The sequence below is a fragment of the Megascapheus bottae genome, chromosome 28 (genome assembly GCF_031878675.1).
Source record: "Megascapheus bottae isolate mThoBot1 chromosome 28, mThoBot2.hap1, whole genome shotgun sequence".
NCBI lineage: Eukaryota > Metazoa > Chordata > Mammalia > Rodentia > Geomyidae > Megascapheus > Megascapheus bottae.
In genome coordinates this window covers 12,588,163-12,610,577 of record NC_143536.1, presented here as the reverse complement: position 1 = coordinate 12,610,577, position 22,415 = coordinate 12,588,163, and the positions used below count along the sequence as shown (strand labels likewise).

Below are 22,415 nucleotides of genomic sequence, written 5' to 3'. Positions count from 1 at the left end.
GCAGATTGCATGGCAGCAGTGTGCAGGGTAGAGGAGGCTGTGGGAGAGCCTGGAGGCCATGGCAGGGATTCAAATGGGAAAGGATGGAGCTGGACCCAAGCGCTGGAGAGGGAAGGCCTGGGGAATGCTGACGCCTGACTAAATAAGGTTCTCAGTGGAGGACACCGAGGTGAAGGTGATCTGGGCAGGGAAACCGCGGTGGATGCCGGAAGGGAAGGCAACGGGATGGCTGACTTGAGCACCGGATGGACGGATGGACGTGACCGCAGACTTCAAGGAAGAAGGTCCAGGGGCGGGACTAAGAGCAGACGTGTGGATCCCAGCAGAAGAGCGGACGTGTGGAAATCCACTGTCTCCCTGGGATGCCGGAGCCCTGGAATGGACGATCTGACCAAGAAAAACAGCTCGCCGAGGAGCACGTGCTCAGACCTCGGTGCTGTAGGGGGATGGCCCAGGTCGAGGCAGGATGAGAAAGGAAACCAAAGGAGAGAACTTCCCTCAAGACTCATTGGAGGAATGGAGAGAAAGTGAGATCTTAGAGTATGTCAGAGAAATAGTAAGAAATGTTTTCAAACGATTATAAAGTCAACTGCATAACAGGCCCAGAAGAACATAACAGAACCAAGACTGTGAGGCCTTTTAATGAGGAAACCATGGTTGATTATGAATTGAATCTTGTGGAGAGTGAAAGGGGGAGGAGGCCAGCTTTCTGCAGGGAAGGAAGGTGAAGAGTGGAGGTAGGAGCATGTGTCCTGTGAGCCGCGTGGTAAGGCAAGGCCAGCCCAGGACTGACGTCCTCCTCCCCCAGGGGCTTTGTTCTACCTATGGTAGATCAGCTTCCTCCACGTGTTCCTCCCTTTGTCTTTGAGAATTTCACAGTAACACAAAACATCCAAAATCAGTGGAGTAACTTGATCTCTCTCTGTGTGTCCTTGTAGATGAGTAGGAAACATCCATGCTTGCTTGCTCTCTCGCTCTCTCTCTCTCTCTCTCTCTCTCTCTCTCTCTCTCATCATGGGGCTTGAACTCTGGGCCTGGGCATTGTCCCTGAGCTCTTCAGCTCAAGGCCCTATCACTTCAGCCACAGTGCCACTTTCGATTTTCTAGTGATCAATTGATTAATTGGAGATAAGAGTCTCTTGGACTTTAGTGCCCAGGCTGGCTTTGAACCACCATCCTCAGATCTCAGCTCCTGAGTAGCTAGGATTATAGGCGTGAGGCACCACACGTGGCTCATGCTAACTTTCAAATTAGCTTTTTTTTCCCCAAAAAAAGTAAATTGAAAGATGTTTTGGAAAGCTCTGAAAAGACTTTGTGTGGGATTTTTCAAAAATTCAACTGAAATTTTTTGCGCATATTTTTCAGATATTTATGATATTGTGCCCAGCCAGGATGTCTACTCCCGTGTGGAAGGCCACGGGGAGCACCGCCTCCTTAGAAGACTATTTGGACTTATCCCTTGAACATACTTGGAATACTTTACATCGTAATGAAGAGCTTTTCATGTTCGAATTCACAGGCAATCCTAAGAATTCTCAGAAATCCTGTGTGAAACGTGTAATTCTTTTCTTCAAACAAAAATGCTTTAAGAAAACCCCCCATCGTGTGCCCTGTAAACTGCCTTTAACCTACGTATGTATTTACTTGCATTTAAGTAGTTGTGCTTTAGTTGTACAAGACAGATTAGGAGTACAATGCATCTTGCTCAATGTCACCCTTCCCTCATTCTCCCCAGCTCTCTTATTCATGGTTTTAAAATATATGTCCTGACATTTGGACAGTGGTAATTAAGTTGACACATTTTCTCCTGAAGCCTTCCTAGAATGACAGTGGTTTCTTTAAAAGACAGACTCTGAAATGATAAGAGAAGAGACAGCAGTGATGGAATTTTGGAAGCAGATGAAAGAGGCATAACTAAGGCAATAGACCTGAGAAACCCAAAGCAGCAAAGGACACCCAAATGTACCTCCTTCTAACCACCCATGTAGTCCTGGAAGAGGGACCAAGAGGATGAGGAGCAAGACAGGAGACAAACTCAAGGGCCTTTATGAAACTACTGTAATCCCTCACACCACCAAACAGTGTTCTTCTCCTAGTCTGGGATCAATGGATTTATTCTCTAGAAAAGATGCTATAAAATTATAGAACACTAAGTGTATGTGTAGGCCAGCGCCAGTGTAATACTAGCTACTTAGAAGGCTGAGGAAGATGGTAAACATTCATGAGCCCCTTTTCTAATGGGAACCCAGCAGAGTGCACATTCCAGTCATCCTAATGGGGATGGGATGGGGAGGCTAATATTGGCCCCCAAACGTGCTCATCAGGAAGAGAGATCCTATCCTATCTCAAAATAGCTAGTTCAAAAAGGCCTGGAAACATGGCTTACTAGCAGAATGCCTGACTAACAAGCTCAGGGCTTTGAATTCAAAACCCTAGTAATGCATGCATGCATGCATACATACATACATACATACATACATACATACATACATACATACACACACACACATATATAATTTTTTTAAAAACACACACATATGGGCCAGGAGTTTGGCCTAGTGGTAGAGTGCTTGCCTAGCATGCACAAAGACCTGGGTTCAATTCCTCGGTACCACATACATAGAAAAAGCCAGAAGTGGTGCTGAAGCTCAGTGGTAGAGCTCTAGCCTTGAGGAAGCCCAAGGACAGTGCTCAGGTCCTGAGCTCAAGCCCAAGACTGGCAAAACACACACACACACACACACACACACACACACACACACACACACACACACACAAATATAAACACAGTTTTCTTTAAAAGAAAAAGAACACAAAATGCAGCTGAGGCAGAGTTAAGGTGCTGGGCTCAGGGATCAGCAAACGTACTGAGTGTGGAGACCCTTGGCCTCTTCTTATTTGGCTCCCCAAATTGTAGTGGTCAGCCCCACTTCAAGCAAACCCACTGAGAAGATTTTTTTTGTTTATATATTTAATTTTTGTGCTCCTACGAGGGCTTTAACTTAGGGCGTAGGCACTGTCAGTTAGCTTTTTCACTCAAGGCTAGCATACTACCACTAGAACCACAGCCCCACTTCTGGCCCTTTGCTGGTTAGCGTCTTATAGAGCTTCCTGCCTGGGGTGGCTTTGAACTGCAGCCTTCAGATCTCAGCCTTCTAAGTACCTAGGATTACAGGTGTGAGCCACTGCCATCCAAATTAAGGGAAAAAAAAAGACTGTAAAATACAGCTTTTAGGAATTCTTTCTTGTAGATTTGGTCAAGTCATTCTACAATGAAGTCCATGGTCTGCAATTCTCATTCTCTAGCTCCTCGCCCTCTTGAATGTGAGCAGACAACTTCACCAGCTGGTAAATTCTAAGAAGATACAGAGTGCTAGAGCAAGTAGAAGAAACAAACACCGACATACTGGGAAGGGAAAACCTATGCAGAGATCATTAATATCCTCTAAGACAGAAGATGAGTCTACAGTCATGAACAATTGCAAGAAGTCTATCATAAAAAGAAATGTTCAAACCAACAGCCAACAGCTTCTGGAAATGAAAGGGCAAATAAAAACTCAATAGAAGGCTCCAATTATGTTGAATTTCTTCCAAGATCAGGAGAAAACTGGATGGAAAACATTTTGTTTTAAAATAGAGTACAGAAGGCCCAATACCAAAACAGAAACAGATCTAGAAAGAAAGAACAGAGAAACTTGACTAGATATAATTTGCATCAAGGAAATAATTCAAGAAAATTCCCAGAACTGAAGGAGCACTTGAATTACCAGATTGCAATGGGCCACTGAGTGCCTAGCATAAATAATAGATTGTAAAAATAGCCCCATATCATGGCACGCTATTATGAAATTCACAACCCTGAGGACAAAGCATCCAGACAAAAGTCAGATCCACAAAAACTATATGAATGCCTCAGGAGTCCTCAAACACGACAACACCAGAAGCTAGATGACAAAGGAACAATGCTTCAAAACAAATAATTGCCCTCCTAGATTTCTTCATAGACTCACAAAGCTCTGGCCACATGGCCTACATATTACTGTGACCCATATATCATGTTCCTTCTAGATTTTTATTTCCAGCCAAATTCTCAAGTAATTTTATGGCATGGTCATTCTTATGGCAATTCTTACGAGATCTTAAAATCTCAAAAACTCACTTCTCATTCAGTTCTTTCTAAGAATCGTATCAGAACATATGCTCCGCTAAAACGAGGGAAGTAATCAAGGAAAGAAGGCGGCCAATAGTCCCAGGAAGCTGTTACGTTGTGTATATTTTTACTGTAACTTTTCTATGTTTGCGTAAGTAGGCGGAGCTACACAAACACACATCCACTATGTTACAACTGCCTAAGTTGTTCTGTGCAGTAACATGCCATACAAGTTTTAGAGCAGGAGCGGCAGGCTGCACCTGCTCTAGGAAAGGCCGTCTCCATGTAGGTGCATGCACGCTGACATGCTCACGTGACAAGGAAAGCACCTCACAGCGTCACTCACGGAGTGGACCCAGGGTCCCACTGCATAGGACACACGACTGTCCTAAACAAAATTCCTCCAGCCGAAAGCAAGTGCCCCAGGTGATAAAGCAAGAAAACAGACCACCTACATGCTCTGGAATGCAATCCCAAAAGGCAGTATAAACACATACTTCTCCTTTCTTCTCTAAAAGAATAAAAAATAAAAATATATACTATGTATATAACATAGTTTGATCTGTAACATGAAGAAATCCAATATATTTGCCAATAACAGCGTAAAAGAGACACAGGAGTGCCAAGTTGCAGGGGCTAAGGGAATGGTGAAGGAATGGTTACAACAGTGATTGCTAGACTTGTACATTAATCAGCGTACATGTAGTAAAAATCCCACAGAAACAGATGGATATTAGAACCATGTAAGGATACCATGGTGGTATCTTAATGAAATCAGACTAATGTAAAGTTGAAGTGGATCCTGTGAACTTAGCACACATACACTGAATTTCTAGGTAAGTTAGAATATATGGTCCTAGAGTAAATACTAAAAAGTAACTAAAAAATACAGTGGGGAAAAAACCTGAAGGAATTTAAAGGTTTTATTCATTTAATTCAAAGAAAAACAGTAGAGGAGAAACTGAAATACAAAAAAGAGCCAAAACACAGAGAACAAAAAAATAAAACAAAAAACTTGATCATTTTATTAGTATGTGTAATAATAATCATTAAGTGTGATTGGATTAAACACTCAAAAAGATTACTGTACATAATAAAGAACATTTTTGATTAACCAGAGGGGAAAAAACTGTCAGCACTATAAACCATCAACACCAAACAGGTGTCTCTAGAAAGCCATACCCATAATGCAGTACACTGTCTTCTCAAGTGTGTGTGAAGAGTCCCCAGCATAAACTATAAATTAAGCCATAAACGAGTGTTCATTAAAATGTTAAGGTAGAAATAAACAAAATACTGTTCTCCTGACCTCAGTGGAATGAAATTAGAAACCAATAAAAAATAAAATCGGGGCACTGGTCATGGTTGCACAGGCCTGCAAACCCCGCACCTGGGAGGTGGGGACGGAGAAACACAAGTTCCAGATCAGCCCGAGCTACAGAACTGTCATCTGTCTGTTGCATGCACATTTGCACACACGCGTGTGCACACACACACACACAAAAGACACACACAGTAATAAAATAAAACTGAAGAAAAAATTAAAAGTGGAATTTCTTTATTTCTAAATAACAGGTCAAAGAATCAAAAAGAAATCAGGCAATACTCTGAAGTAAATTAAAATGAAGCTACAACAAAAGGTATCACTGCTAAAGCATTGCTTACGAGGAAATTCGACCCTCCTGGGACAGAGGCTTGGGTTCTCACCCTTAATCCACAAACCCTAACCCACCTAGAGCTTCTCTCCTCCCCCTCATCAACCAGTCAACCACGTTTGCAATGTGCTTGCTTATTATCACTAGAGACATCAGGATGTCCCTAAGGACAAACTGGCCACTGACCTGTATCTATGTGCAAAAACAGCCTTAAGCTGAGGGAAGAATTCTTAAAAACACAGACCAATGACTAATAAGAATTTCTAGGCCTGTTCACCTTCTGCAATCATTGTCCTCATCCTTGACCCTTTTTTTCCTTCTTATTACAACTTTTTCCTGAGAGGTTGTTCTCTCTACCTCCAGCTTTTATTTCTATAATCACTGGATTGTAGAAATGATATCCAATATCACAAATGCCTAAAGAAAGAGGAGGCCAGGGGATATAATTCAATAGTAGAGTGTGTGCTTAGCATATGAGAGACCCTGAGTGCCAGACTCAGCATTGATTTAGGAGAAAAGGCTAGGGGGGAGGGAAAGTGGGAGAAAAACAGGAGAAGGGGTATCAGTGTTCAAGAAGTAATGTACTCTCTGTGTTACCCTGACAATAACATGTAATTAAAAAAAGACTAAAGGTATGACAGTACACAACTGTATTCCAAGAGTTAGGGACGCTGAAGCAGCGGAACCTCGAGTATGAAGCTCGCCTAGGCACCGAGGCTGACCTTGTCTCAGAAAACAAATTTAAAAAAAAAGAAAGAAAGAAAGATGGGGGCTGGGAATGTGGCTCAGTGGTAGAGTGCTTGTTTGATTTCTCAGTACCATACAACCAGAAAAAGCCAGGAGCAGTGCTGTGGCTCAAGTGGTAGAGCACTAGTCTTGAACAAAAGGAGCTCAGGAACAGTGCCCAGACCCTGAGTTCAAGCCCCAGGACCGGAAAAAACAAAAGAAGAATGAGGAGGAAAAGGAGGAGGAGGAAGAAAGGAGGAGGAAGAAGGAAAATTGGGAAAGGAGAGAGAAAGGAAGGGAGGGAGGCAAAAGGAAAGGAAGAAGGGAAGAAAAGGGAAGTGACCTCAATTAAACTTGAAAAACATATAAAAGTACACAATTAGCTGAGTGCAGTGGCTCATGCCTGTAATCCTAGCTACTCAAGAGGCTGAGATCTGAGAATGGCACTTCAAAGCCAGCCTGGGCACTAAGACCATGAGATTCTTATCCCCAATTAACAACTAGAAAACGGAAAGTGGCGCTGTGGCTCAAGGGGTAGGGTGGTAGCCTTGAGCTGAAGAGCTCAGGGACAGAGTTCAAGCCCCATGACTGACAAAATAAATGTACACAACTAAGCCTGAAGCAAGCACAAGGAAGGAAATGATGAGGTTTATAGTGGAAATCTATAAAATAGAGTATATAAAGACAACAGAGAACATCTGATGAATCCAAACACTGGTTCTTTGAAGGACCATCAAAATTGATGAAACTTTAGAGAACATGACCAAGAGAACAAGAGGGATATTTGAAATGACTGGGGTGAGAAGTAAGGAGGAGGTGGAGAGGCAGGGCTCAAATGGTAGAACACTTGCCTGGCAAGGTCAATCCCTAATACCACAAAAAAGTTGAAATATAAGTTTGTCTCAAAGAAACGAAAGCATAGACCTTACTATTGACCTCACAGAAGAAAGGAATACAATGACCCATCTATGTGCCAATAAATTTAATGTAGATATAATGAACTATCCTAAATTAGGATGATGGAAATAAGATGACAACCACAAAAGTACAGATTTGTAAGGAGGAAAGGACTGACTTCACGATGAGCTTTGTGTAGCCTTGTTTAAGTGCTGACAGAGCTCCCAGCTGAAGTCTGAATGTGGACGTGGAGTGGGCAGAGCCCTAGGAAGGAAGAGGCCATGGGGTGAGAGCCTGGTAAAGCGCTTGCTTCTCTAGTTAACTTTTCCTTACCAGTGTCTGAAGTCTTGATATTGAGATTCTAATATAAAAGCTAAAAGAATTTCTCTCACAATGAGGCCCAGGTGCATACAAACATAACCTTACTGAGTACTGATAGACAATCTAGCGTCCGATGGAAAACCAGAAGCATATACAGCAGTATGAGGAAACTCAACTTATTGGTGAGGCCACCAGTTGGTGGCCCACATCTGTGATCCTAGCTACTCAGGGGCTCAGATCTGGGGGTCACAATTTGAAGCCAGCCTAGGCAAGACAGTCCACGAGACTCTTATCTCCAACTAAACATCAGCAAAGCTAGAAGTGGAGCTCTTGTGGTCAAGTGCTATCCTTGAGGAACAACACTCAGGGACGGTGTCCAGGCCCTGAGTTCAAGTCCCAGGACCTGCACCAAGAAAGAAAAAAGAAGAGATAACTCAGCCAGTTGAATGTAATTCTAAGATTTGAACTCATAGCCTCAAAGTTGCTAAACAGTAACTCTACTGCTAGCCACCCACTCAGGTGGATATAATTCAAGATGAGGAACACTGTCATTATTTTCCAATGTGAAATTGACTAACGTTCATTTATTTTTTAAAAAAAATCAGGGCCGGGAGTTTGGCCTAGTGGTTAAAGTGCTTGCCTAGCATGCGCGAAGACCCGGGTTCGATTCCTCGGTACCACATACATAGAAAAAAGCCAGAAGTGGTGCTGAGGCTCAAGTGGTAGAGCTCTAGCCTTGAGAAAGTCCAAAGACAGTGCTCAGGCCCTGAGCTCAAGCTCAAGTGATGCTGGCTTCACTCTGTATTCTCCGCCTCTGTTTATCTTAGGTGCTGGGTACTAAGTTTGCACCTAGAGGCTAATGTGGCTAATACTACCATGTATGAAATGAAGACATAATTCCGCGCACCGCTTCGTGAGATGCAGTGGCTAGTTCTCGGTAGTTAAGTCCATGACTGTCAACACTGGCATGGTCAGATGATTAATACCCTCTTGGCTCACCAATTTAACAGTTTATGACAAATCTCATTGTATGTAGTACTTTTTGAAGTGGTGAGCTGGTACTTCTGGGAAATTGCCAAAGGGAAAGAAATTGCATGAGAGCTATGAAGAGTTGTGGATGTTAACTATTGCCTGCCTTTCAAAGCAGCCATGACAGCTAATGTTAATTCTGCTGAGTGTCCTTTGTATATGAGTTACCTTTTTATTCATGAAAATAATAGCAATTTATGTACAAAAAACAATTAATCAATATTTAAATTAACCCAAATATTTCACTGGCTTCAGTATACATAACATTGTATTACTATAGACAACTTTTTTTTTTTAGCCAAACAGAATATTATATCTTACTCTTTAAAAAAAAAAAAAAAGGAGAAGGGGAGGAACGGGCCAAGAGTTTAGCCTAGTGGTAGAGGGCTTTGTCTAGCATGCACGAAGACCGGGGTTCAATTCCTCAGTACCACATACACAAGAAAAAGAAAAGCCAGAAATGGTGCTGTGGCTCAAGCGGTAGAACTCTAGCCTTAAGAAAGCCCAAGGACAGTGCCCAGGCCCGGAGTTCAAGGCTCAGGACTGGCAAAAAAAAAAAAAATGTTTCTTTTAATGTTAGGATTCAGTAGTGTCCCTACCTTAGTCACTAACCTCACCTGGCCTTCCTACCCTCAGCGTACAGATCTAGCCTTTCTGTGTTGAGACATCCGCAGCGCGTCAGGGAGCACTCCCCACTCATGATAGGAGAGAAACAATTCCCTTGGCTGTTCTGGAATGAGTCATAGAGAAAAAAAGAAGAAATGGCTTCTAAGAGTGGTTAACTTTGATTCCTTTTCACATGATTATCAAAATATAATTACATTCTGTAAAGGAGAACCAAAAAATAAACTGAAAAAAAATCCTACTTGAAAAACAACACATTTCATGAAAAAGACTGTATCGTCTCCTGAGGAAGAGAGAATGAGGGGTAGTTTGAAAAGGCTGGACAGTTTCTGTAGACAATGCGTCTTCTCACTGATTTCAATCATCAAATCCACTTCCAAGAATCTGAGAGAGATTCGCCCACACCACACTGCAACTAACAAGGCGTGTGTGTGCCTCAGGAGATGTGATGCTGTGAAAACCATCACACTACCGCTCCCCAAAATGCAAAACTTCGGTTCAGTAGGAGAAAATGAGTTCTGAATGAAAAGGCTTTTGTCTTATCTGCTGGCCAGAACACAAAGTAATTTTAAGAACTCAGAAGAAAAGATTTAGTTTCCAATCCATACTTCAGTGTGGCTGTTTACTTTGGCACCAAAGTGCTTAGCACATTAATTTCTTATAATCAAATCACTTATACTTGAATTAAATATTTAGGACAAAAAGATGAGAAGTGGACTTTATGGAGGGGGAAAAATGACTGCAAGCCAGCCATATATTGTGGTTTATGGGTTTTTTTTCCCCTTGGGTCTTGGAGCTTGAACCTAAGTTCAAGCTACACGCACGCATGCCTACACGCTTGCCTGGATTTTTTTTCTCCCTTAAATCACAGTTGGCACTGGAGACATGTCTTTAATTCTATTTTTTTTCTGGTTATGTGGAGATAAGAAGAGTCTCTCAGAGTTGTCTGCCTGGGCTAGTGTCAAACCCCAATCCTCAGACCTCAGCCCCCTCAGTAGCTAGGATTATAGGTATGATCCACCAGCATCAGGCTGGCTTAGAGAGTCTTCAATGGGATATATAAAGAAGAGAAAAGCTCCCTTAAAACAGTATTTTTAAGGGGCCGGGAGTTTGGCCTAGTGGTTAAAGTGCTTGCCTAGCATGCACGAAAACCCGGGTTCGATTCCTTGGTACCACATACATAGACAAAAGCCAGAAATGGTGCTGAGGCTCAAGTGGTAGAGTTCTAGCCTTGAGAAAGTCCAAGGACAGTGCTCAGGCCCTGAGCTCAAGCCCAGGACTGGCAAAAAACAAAAACAAAAACAAAAAAAAAACAGTATTTTTAAACTCAATAAGCAGAACTCCATACAAAATACTGTTTTCATTGTACATGGAAAATAGTGTGATATCATATATGTATGTTTAAGATATGTTTAAAAAGAAAATGAGCAGGGTACAGTGGCTCATACCTGTAATTTTAGCTACTCAGGAGGCTGAGATCTGAGGATCAAGGTTCACAGCCTGCCCAGGCACAAAAGGACCTGAGACTCTTATCTCTAATTAACCTCTAGAAAATGGGAAGTGGGGCTTGGCTCAAGGGTAGGGCGGTAGCCTTGAGCTGAAGAGCTTAGGGACAGTGCTCAGGCCCAGGGGTTGGGCAGTAGCCTTGAGCTGAAGAGCTCAGGAGCAGCGCCCAGGCTGAGTTCAAGCCCCAAGACCCACAAAAAAAAAGGAGAAGGCAAGAGGAGGAGGAGGAGGAGGAGGAGGAGGAGGAGGAGGAGGAGGAGGAGGAGGAGGAGGAGGAGGAGAGAAAATGATTCAGCTGGCACTGGCAGCTCACACTTGTAATTCTAACTACTCATGAGGTTGAGATCTGAGGATCATGGTTTAAAGCCAGGCAGACAGATTTTCAAGACTCATCTACAATTAACCAGAAAAAAATTAGGATGGAGGTATGGCTCAATTGGCACAGCACCAACATGAGTTTAAAAAAAAAGCTGAGTAAGACTGGGGCCCTGAAATCCAATCATCCACTGTAATTCAATCAAATAGTAAAACGTTGAATACTTTAGAAATATTTGTGGCTCTTATAAACTACTATTATCTACCTTTAGCTCACACTCAAAAACCATAATTTATGTTATTTATGCTTCAGTGAAATGAAAGTGTTATAGATGGGGAAAAATACCTTTTTAGATAAATAAATACAAAGGAAAAGTCTAAAAACAACTTTTTCTAGAAAGAGTATCTAGCAATTCTTTCTAAGATGAACAAATACTCATTGGATGACAGGAATTTGTTTTTTATTTTTGTGCTAATGCTGGGACTTCAACTAAGTACCTAGGTATTGTCTCTTAGCTTTTTTGCTCAAGGCTGATACTCTTATCATTTGAGCCACAGCTCCACTTTTGACTTTTTGCTGTTAATGGAACTTAAGAGTCTAAAAGACTTTCCTGCTCGTTTCCAACAGTGATCTTTACATCTCATCCTTCTAAGCAGCTAGGATTATAGGTGTGAGCCACAATACCCAGTGGATGTCAGAAATTCAAAAGTTGCAGAATACTACCCACTCCTTGGTATATATATAAAAAAAAAGAGAGTCAGCAAACAAAAGAGATTGCTACTCACTCCTGTTTATTGTGATATATAATAGATATTATATATGTGTATCTATATATAAGTGCACATTAATAGATAATATATGTATAGATATTGTGTGTGTATATATGTATATACACTATATGTTGCATGTATATGTATACAAACCACACACACATATGGGAGAGCAGAGCTGAAGGAGCTCCACCACTTGAGTTTTGCCTCCAAGCCAGCCTTGTTGATTCAGAGGTTGTTTATCACTGCTAGTTTGGTGGGTGGGGGGATTGATCCCAGAACCTTGCACTTGCTAGGAAAGCACGCTATCACCTGAGAGTCACACTTCCTACCCAGTTATAATTTTAAAACATTTTAAAATCTTGAAGTTAGAATTTACCAAGAGTAAAACTACTTCAGCAAAAGCCATTTAACACAGACTAAGAGTGGAAAGTTCAAAGATGGAATGTCACAGAGATAGAAATTTTGATGTCACCACACTATACTTTCCAACTTGCCTGGAATGTCCTCTGCCTTAATTTCTGCTAAACAAACATGACTTATTCATAAAATCACTCACTGCAGCCCAGTGCTAGTGGCTCAAGCCTGTCATCCTATCTGCTCAGGAGGCGGAGATCTGAGGATCATGGTTCGAAGCCAAACCAGGTAGAAAAGTTCCTGTGAGACTCTTATTTCCAATTAACCACTTAAAAGACTGAAGTGGTACTGTGGCTCAAGTAGCAGAGTGTTAGCCTTGAGTGAGGCTCAGGGACAGCACCCAGGCACTGAGTTCAAGCCTCAGGACCAACAACAACAACAAAAGAAACCAACAAAGAAAAAGGAAAAAATCACCCACTCTATGAACCTTCCCACACAATACCTGTTTACGCTAATTTCTGCATCCTACGAGCACATTTGGAGCCCATACACTGTGTTTGGGATTCTGGCCCTACCACTTATTTAACTGTGTATAAAGCCATGGGCTAACTTCTCCAAGTATCAGTTTCCTCATTTACAAAATCAAGATAACAATAGCATCTACCTCGTAAAGTATCTGGAGTGACTAAACGTGACAATACCTCGAAAGGCCTGAGAACACTGCTCAGTAATACTGTTTGCTCAGATTGTTTCTGCCCTTCCTATGTCCTCCATACCATTTCTCATAAGACGCAGGTACTGTGTCTTCAGCCCCAGTTCTCAAGGACAGAAACTATCTTACACATCTTTCTTTTCCTCACAGTGGCGATTATTCTCTCGGTAGGAATTCAAAAATACTCCAGGGTTAGAGATTTTAGAGTTCAACTTAGTTCAATCGTTTCTCTAAATTGTGGTGTGTTTTTTTTTTTCCTGCACCTTCCTAGACACGCCCATCTGTAGTCCATCGTGAACACAGTGGGTATCTATCTACATGAGAGCACAGCGAGCGACAGGAGCCTGTCCTCTCACAAGGCTCATTGTGAGAAATTTCATCCTGAGGAAGTGGAGAAGCTGGCAGTTTCTGGATAATGAAATTATATTCCTCATTCACAAACTATATGAATTTATAGTCTTTATACATTTTACTTCTGACACTATAACCATTGAAAATAAGGAAACATGTTTTCATGTGTGCAAAGGTACTTATTGTAGTATTATCTGTAATCTAAACACCAGGCATGAGCTGGGCGCCGGTGGCTCCCGCCTGTCACCCTAGCTACTCAGGAGTCGAGTCTCCTGCTCTCTACTTTCTGAGTATCTGGCATTATCGGCCACCATGCCCAACCACAATCTCATTCAAGTAGAATGATGCCATGGCAAAACTACAGGGGTGTGGGGTGCCATGAAGCAGGTCTGCACAGCAAGCTGTAGTGTAATAGCGATGTGTGATGGATGGTTTTATTACTTAAATGGCACCTATTACTTTACATGCTTTCTTTGATACATGCTGTATCTCAAAGTAACGTTTTAAGTACAAGTTCCACAATACATGCATGCACGTGAGTGTACACGTGAGTGTGCATACATTTCCGGCAGGACAACAGAATGTTGTGGACATCACTCTCTGGGCTCCTGGTGGAGAGAGGACCCTGGACAGCCAATGCCACCACCGCTCTCAGATCTTCACACACACACTTCTAAACCTACGCACGGGAAGTGCTACCACATGGCTTATCTATTCTAGCAAGGAAACCGTTCCTTTACAAGCTAACTTGATTACATTCCATTTGGCAAAAGAGCACATTTTAATTTTTGAACTAGTTAAGCTAGTTACTGGTGGCTCACACCTATAATCCTAGCTACTTGGGAGGTTGAGCTCTGAGGAGCTTGCGTTTGAAGCCAGCTTGAGCAGGAAAGTCTGTGAGAAGCCAGAAGTGGAGCTAGGGCTCAAGTGAATGAAAAAGCTTAGGGTCAGTGTCCAGTACTGGTGGTGCTCTGTGCACGCACATGCATGCCCAGAGAATTCAATTCCACACACACATAAATGCACAGAATTCAATTCAAAATTTTGTCTTAACTGGGTTTCGCCATTCCATGTTAACTGCCATCTTCCTTGAGTGAATCAGAAGAGAAAGTACATCAAAATGTTAGGTTTTCTGCTGGGTGCCAGTGGCTCTCTCCTGTCATCCTGGCTACTCAGGAGGCTGAGATCTGAGGATCGTGGTTCAAAACCAGCCCAGGCTGAGAGTCTGTGAGACTCATCTCCAATTAACCACAAAAAAACTGGAAGTGGAGCTGAGGCTCAAGTGGCACAAAAGCTCAGGGACAGTGCCCAGGCCAAAAAAAAAAAAAAGATTATCAAATGTTCTAAATGTATGGGTATCTTAAATAAGTATATTAAATATATTGACAGCCCTTCTTTCCCTTTCAGTCATGGACAATTTAATCTAACAACCTCTCTCTTCTTCTGGAAGACTACACTTTTTGGCTAAACCCTCCTAGATGTCAGGAGTCCATCTTGTTCCAGTTTTACACCTGACATGCTCTGCTGAACTCTGTTACTGGATGACCTGACCTGTGTTCAAAAGTGTCCACTGCATTTCACCAAAGCAGCGGAGGCTCACCAGAACTTGGCCTTACTTGAGTATTGTTCTCCTCTTCCTCCTCATCACAGTCCAGGCCCTGATGGACAATCTCGGCCGTGCTGTCCTCCGGATCTGACACTCGGCCGGTTTCCGTGGTCACCTTTACTTTTATTTTATGAAAGCCAGTGGAGACCATTCCTACGTGCATGTTCACCGGATCCCCATCAAACAGCAGGAAGTGTGAGTTCACTGCTTCCTTAAAGCCCGGGGGGTGATAATCATGTGGAGTCACTGCAACGTGAGAAGGGCAAAAGTCATTAAAATGGTGTTTCAAAAGAGTAAGTCAAGCGGCCGGGAGTTTGGCCTCGTGGTAGAGTGCTTTCCTAGCATGCATGAAGACCCAGGTTCAATTCCTCAGTACCACATACATAGAAAAAAAGCCACAAGTGGTGCTGTGGCTCAAGTGGTAGAGCTCTAGCCTTGAGAAAGCCCAAGGACAGTGCTCAGGCCCCCGAGTTCAAGGCCCAGGACTGGCAAGAAAAAAAATCCTTCTGTTTATGTAAGACAGTAGTTCAGCACTTAGGAATTTGACTAAAGGTCTCTGCCCACCTGCATTATAATAATGGAGTTTCATGGTAAGAGTCACATCATTGGGAAGGGGCTCAAGGTTCTGCATCAGCAAGTATAATTTCCGGATCAGGAGGATGCTGGCTCTTTTAATATCTTCACTGCTTCCTCTACTGTCAATACTCGTATTACTGCTGCAGTCACATAAAAACAGTAGTGTACTATTAAGGGGTGACATTGATCAAGATGCATTAAACACACGTGTTGACTGATAACTCTTATACAACTATTTACACATCATAAAACATAGTTTAAAAACAGCATTACTTTTCAATCTTATACTGCCATCTATTACAAAAAGAGTACAACTTTTGCTGGTCGCCAGTGGCTCATGCCTATAATCCTAACTACTCAGGAGGCTGAGATATAAGGATTATGGTTTGAAGCCAGCCTAGGCAGGAAAGTCTGACAGACTCTTATCTCCTGTTAACCACCAGAAAACTGGGAAGTAGTGCTGTGGCTCAAGTGGCATGGTGCTGTCCTTGAGTAAAAAAGACTCAGGGAAAGCACTCAGACGAAGTTCAAGCCCCAGGATCATCACCCCCCCTCCACACGCATACACAAAGAATACAACTTTCTACACATGGTCAAAAATTTCTGAACTAAGTATCAGGACATTTTGTTGATCGTTTTTGCAATGTCATTTAAGGGAGTACTGTTTTGGTGGCACAAAGAATTTCTAAAGAGCAAGTGTCCCTATAGCATTTAAAATTGGACCTGATTTTTCTATTTGGCTTTCAAATACTCACATGTCATAGTAATGAGAACAATGGATCTGATTTAGATGACCTGGCATCTAGTATCAGCTGTGCTGTTACCTTGACCTCGGTCAAGGTATTTAGATACACTCTAGGTCAGTTCACTCATTTGTGAGATCCACTGACACCTCTGTATGCCTCTCCAAGCACAGCGCCAATCAGTGCCCTGCGCTGCCTGCCTGCCTTGTCTCCTTCCTCGCTAGGAGCTCGGGGCACCACAGCTGCAGATCTACACTGAGAACCATTCGCCGCACCACTTCCAAAATGTACCTGTCCATGATACCATGTAGCTGGAAAGTCTTCCCTGAGGAGAGCTTCAGTTCCTTGATGCATCAAGTATGAAGGCTAGTGAATGTCTAACGCCTTTTGGGTGCAGCCATGCTCTCGCCTCTACCTTCACTTCCACCCCCCCCACCCGTAGCTACTGCCCCGTTTCCTTTCTGCCATGTGGTTTTGCATATGCTGTACACTTCCCTTGTAATCTGCTTTTCTGTGTCCCTTCGTCTAGTACCTACCCCCCTGTGTGTCCTCTTCTGGGAAGTCTTCCCTACCATTTCGCAGGGCCACCACCCCAGAGTCCTTGGTGTTAATTCATAAAGAAGACATTAAGTGACTACTTGAAAGTCCTCTGTCAATTTCAAACAACTCCCAGCATTATCTGCCCAAATGTAACTAATCTGGGCCGAGGTAACCAGGCAATCTCCGCGGGCTCATGGCTCTCCACGATGTACCCACAAGGTCTGAGTTGAGACTCCCATCTAAACAATGCCGGCCTCTGGTTTCTAAGAAATGCAGTGTGCATTACCTTCTCACCTCCTTCATATCTGAAAGAGCTGGCCATGTATTGTATTGCTTACCTCCCGGCATACATAACTTTAAAAGAAGAGAGTACTGGGCCAGGAGTTTGGCCTAGTGGTTAAAGTGCTTGCCTAGCATGCACGAAGACCCAGGTTCAATTCCTTGGTACCACATAGAAAAAAGCCAGAAGTGGTGCTGAGGCTCAAGTGGTAGAGCTCTAGCCTTGAGAAAGTCCAAGGACAGTGCTCAGGCCCTGAGCTCAAGCCCAGGACTGGTAAAAAAAAAAGAGTACTCTAGTTGTCAAGAGTACCTATATCTTAGTTTTCAGGAGTAAAGACAATTGTTTTAACATGAGAAGACATGCAAAATGTGCTGTATGATCTGAAAAGTATATAAATGTTAACGCATGTAGATAATATTTTAATTCTCATTTCTGGAATTTCCTCCTCCCATCCATGTGCTGTCTGTATCACAAATGAGAGGACAGTTAAGGAAGTTGAGTCCTAGAAAGAATTCCTGAGCCCCCTGGGGCTGAGGCAGGGAAAGGAAACTTCTGCTTATGTTTCTCTGAAACATCATGGCTTTGGGGATACCCTTAACTGCCACCGAAAGCTCCCACTGTCCAGAGATGTTCACTCTTACTTCTTCCCCTTTCTCTTCTCTTCCATCTCATCAGCAGTGCTTAGCTCCCTGGGCCTTCCTAGCTGTCCTGAAGCCAAAATCTGTGGAATCAATGCCCCACCACAAAACACTAGAAGCACTCATTGTTGTCTTTGTCATTAATAAATCTCAATCTTGGAGGCTTGCTTGTTTGTTTTGGCCATACTAGGGCTTGAACTCTAGGACTAGGCACTGTCCTTAAACTGTTTTGCTCAAGGCTAGCACTCTACCACCTGAGCCACAGTTCCACTTTTGGCTTTTTTTAAACTGTTAATTAGAAATAAGAGTCTCTTGAGACTTTCCTGCATGGGCTGGCTTTGAACCATGATCTTCAGATCTCAGCCTCCTGAGTAGCTAGGATTACAAGTATGAGCCAATGGGGCCTGGCTAAGTTTTTCAATGGGATGGTTAAACAGTACTTCAGAGTCTTTTGTAGGTAGGGACACATGTAGAAAACGGCAGTAGGGAAAGCAGATGAGAAGAGTTGTTTAAGCAGGCAGATAGTGCTATGGGTTTGTCTACCCTGGGTCAATCTTCCAATAGGGTGGTGGAAGAAGACAAACATCTCAGCACAGTTTGGAGAAACTAGGTCCATAGAACCTTAGTTCTTCAACCCACATCATGTAGAAGCCTGCTGGGTATCATTTCTACCACCATGACAGCTAGCACGGTCTCCATGCCAACCAGCTTATATCTACCATTTCAAGTATTCAAATGCTTGCCATACGCTTTTTAAAATTTTTGTGCTGGTCCTAGGGCTTGAACTCGGGGTCTGGATGCTATCCCTGAGCTATAGTGTTCACAGTTTACACTCTACCACTTGAACCACAGCTCTGCTTTCTTTTGTTGTTGTTGTTGTTGTTGTTTAGGTACTTAACTGGAGATAAGAGTCTCGCAGACTTTTCTGCCTGGGCTAGTTTCCAGCCATAATCTTCAGATCTCAGCCTCCTGAGTGGCTATGAGTACAGGCATGAGCCACTTGCACCCTGCTACATTCCACTTTACAGAGGGTTTTGTTAGTGTTTACCATAGAGAAACAACTTTTTCCTAGACTACTAAAACTTACTCCCATCATGTCCAATAATTAAATTATACCTGTCGAAATCCATAGTGGCTCCATATTTTGTGTATTTGAATTTGAACTGGTATATCTCAGTCACTTTCTAGGGGGGAAAAGCAAAGGAAATGGTGAAAAAATGATTTTAAGAGAAATCCTGATAATAGAAACATACTGGCTGCATACCTGCTTGCTTCACAGCATTCAATAATTCAGGAGTAGTATTTCTTATCTTTATGAAGATAACTTAATTTCTCTGCTCTATGCTAAAGTAGATTCAGTGACAAATACTGCCATTTTCACTAAAACTGAGAAAGAGGTATCTGCTACATACAAAGTAGTACAGCTGGTAGAGAACTCATTTATTCATGTAATACTTGTTTTACTGCATATCTCTGCGGTTCCAGGCACTGGAGTCACAAAGGATGAACAAGACAGAAAAGGCCCCTGCAGGTCAGGGAGATGGGGAGCAGATAAGCAAATGCAGGTAATAAGAGCACTTCAGATAGCGTAAGTGCTGTAGTCACTCTGGAATGCATTGTGTGAGTAGGTACGGGGAGGGGAAGCACGGATTGGACCGGGTTTGGAGGAGTGGAAGGGTCAGTGAGTCAAGAGCCGACCTGGACTCTGGTGCCTCAGGCAGCTACCTGCCAGGCTGAGGCTCTGTGGTGGAAGGGACTCTTCCAGGACCTGAGGGGAGATCAAGCAGCTGATGAGAACACAAAGGGAGAGTATAGGAGATGAGGTGGTAGGGAGACAGACGAGGCCTGTTTAGCCATGGTGCAGGTTGAGATCGTACTCTAAATCAACCAAAAGTCTATTAAGAGTTTAAGCAGGAGAGTGAGTTACATTTTAAAACCTTCCTGTGGCTACTTTCCGAGTCCAGGGGAAGACTGGAAACCCCAAGAGCAGTTGAGAAGTACTTCATTGAGAGACTTGGAAACTGGAAGAACTGAAAAAAGATGGAGGACCTAGGGCTGGCTGCCTGTCTTGTTTTCTAATCCTGTAGTGGCTGCCACTGCCATGTGCTTTCCTGTTGTTAGAGGGCTGCCTCGTGAGAGACGAGTCCTCGAGTCCTCGTTAGTTAGATAAAGGGACTGTGGTCTGGAAGCAGGTGACCACTGTGAGTTTCAGAACATAATCACTGTCCCCGTCCTTCATCTGATTCAGTGCTCACTCTTGGCAGCGTGGGTGAGGGCGCAGCTCAGAGCCTGTGTTCCGTCACCATTTGCACTCGCTCACCCGGCTCCACAGACCTAATGCCTTAACATACAACTTAATCATTAGCAATCAGGTTCTCGAATTGTTCATTTATGCTGCTCAACTCTATGGAGACTGACGACTAAGCCAGACAAATCATCTGAAAAATCAAATAAAGCTCAGGAGGCTGCTGTGAGAACACAATAGGAGAGATGGGTAAGATTGGAGCCACCATCAGGGGCCTAAAAGCAGCATGCTCACTCCACAAGGCCAGATACACAGCGTCCTCTCTCCAGCAATGCTGATTGTAACTGCCCCATCAAGCAAACAGCGTCCATTCTTCCCTGCCTGTCCATGCTTCTAAGCCAACTCTGACACTGTGTGTGTGTGTGTGTGTGTGTGTGTGTGTGTGTGTGTGTGAGAGAGAGAGAGAGAGAGAGAGAGAGAGAGAGAGAGAGAGAGAGAGAGAGAGAGAGAGAGAGAGAGCGAGAGCGCGGCGCCTTGAACTCAGGGCTTCAGTGCTGCTGTCCCTGAGCTTTTTTTTTTGCTTAAGGCTAGTGCTCTACCACAGCTTTACTTTAGGATTTCTGGTGCTTAACTAGAGGTAAGAGTCTCTGGACTTTCCTGCCCAGGGTGACTTTCAAGCGTGCTCCTCAGACTCGGCCTCCTGAGTAGCTAGGATAATAGACATGAGCCTCTGGCACCTGGAAACTCTAGTTTCTTGATGTTGTGAACAGTTTTTTTTGTTTTTGTTTTTGTTTTGCCAGTCCTGGGCTTAAGCTCAGGGCCTGAGCACTGACTTTCTCAAGGCTAGAGCTCTACCACTTGAGCCTCAACACCACTTCCAGCTTTTTTTCTAGGTATGTGGTACCAAGGAATCGAAACCAGGTTTTCGTGCATGCTAGGCAGGCACTCTACCACTAGGCCAAACTCCCGGCCTGAACAGTTATTTTTTAAAGGAATGAGATCTCTTAGCAGTGGACAGTTGCATTTTATTAGTTGGTTTCTAAAGTAACTAATTAAAGATGTATGTTTGTTTTGTAGGAGATGTTAATCCTTAACAACTTCAAACTGACTGCCTTTTCAAGAAAGGGACATTTAAAGAAAACATAATGCCTTCCTTATAACTCACTCAAAAGCTCTCTCTCTTTTCAGGCTGTTTACCTAACAATCATGCACCTTTCAACTTCTCATCAAGCATTCTATCAACAATGTACACAGCCTGTTTCTCCCTCCATATTCCAGCAAGACTCCAAGGGACACAAATCCACCTGAGATCTATTTTCTATACTGTAGCCAAGAAGGAGTTTTTGAAAATAAAAATCAAGACTATACTTTCAGGGATCATTTCTATAGTATGTGACTAGAGAAACTCCACTGATTCTGTAGAGGACTGAAGAAGAGCTTCAGAAAGCAACAGAAGAGAACAACAACTTCAGCAAAATGGCGGAGGAGAAACTGACCCACAAGATGGAAGCTAACAAAGAGAACCGAGAGGCACAAATGGCGGCCAAATTGGAGCGTTTGCGAGAGAAGGATAAGCACGTGGAAGAGGTGCGGAAGAACAAAGAGTGCAAAGATTCTGCTGATGAGACTGAAGCTGACTAATTTTCTTCTGAGAACTGACTTTCTCCCCTTCCCCTTCCTAAATATCCAAAGACTGTACTGGCCAGTGTCGTTTTATTTTTTTTCCCTTCTGACAAATATTCTAGAAGCTGATGTAGGACTGTATAGGTAGATCAGACTCTAAGATGTTGTTTTAGGGGCTAAAGGGGAGAAACTAAAAGTGTTTTACTCTTTTTCTAAAGTGTTGGTCTTTCTAATGTAGCTATTTTTCTTGTTGCATCTTTTCTACTTCAGTACCCGTGGTGTACTGGGTTCATGGCTAGTACTGTATTGGCTCTGTGAAAACATTTGTGAAAAGAGTATGTCGTGGCTTCTCTTAAAGTGTTAGATGCTGAATATCTGTTCACTTTTCAATCCCAATTCTGTCCCAATTTTACCAGATGCTACTGTACTTGAATGGTTAATAAACTGCACAGTGCTGTTAAAAACAAAACAAAACAACAACAACAAAAAATCAGGGGTAGAGGCAGGGTTTACACCTGTAATCCCAACTCCACGTATGCATGTGTGCCGAGACACTATCTAAAGCAAAAAGGGCTGGGGTGTGGCTTACTTGTTTTGCAAGTGTGAAGGCTTGAGTTCAAACTCAGTACTGTCCAAAAAGAAGGAAGAAAATACTGATCAGAAGATGTCCTCCTGGAACCTGCCCTTAGCCTAAAGTCCACAGGTGACCTTACTTACTCATTTGTCCCTGCCTATCTTGCCTGCCACTTG

At 43.0% G+C, this 22,415-nt stretch overlaps 1 protein-coding gene and 1 pseudogene across 1 annotated transcript in view; one reads left to right on the top strand and one right to left on the bottom strand.

The window, feature by feature from the left end:
* Positions 1-22,415, bottom strand: part of Hormad2 (HORMA domain containing 2) — a 77,903-nt gene that overhangs the window by 22,265 nt on the left and 33,223 nt on the right. The window contains exons 8-10 of the mRNA XM_090320452.1: positions 18,914-18,981; positions 15,585-15,736; positions 15,031-15,266 (exon numbers count right to left, since the gene is read on the bottom strand). Of these exons, the coding sequence (XP_090176578.1) occupies positions 15,031-15,266; positions 15,585-15,736; positions 18,914-18,981 (456 nt within the window). The remainder of the gene's footprint in view (positions 1-15,030; positions 15,267-15,584; positions 15,737-18,913; positions 18,982-22,415) is intronic.
* LOC150045201 (small nucleolar RNA U3) lies at positions 21,401-21,496 on the top strand (annotated as a pseudogene).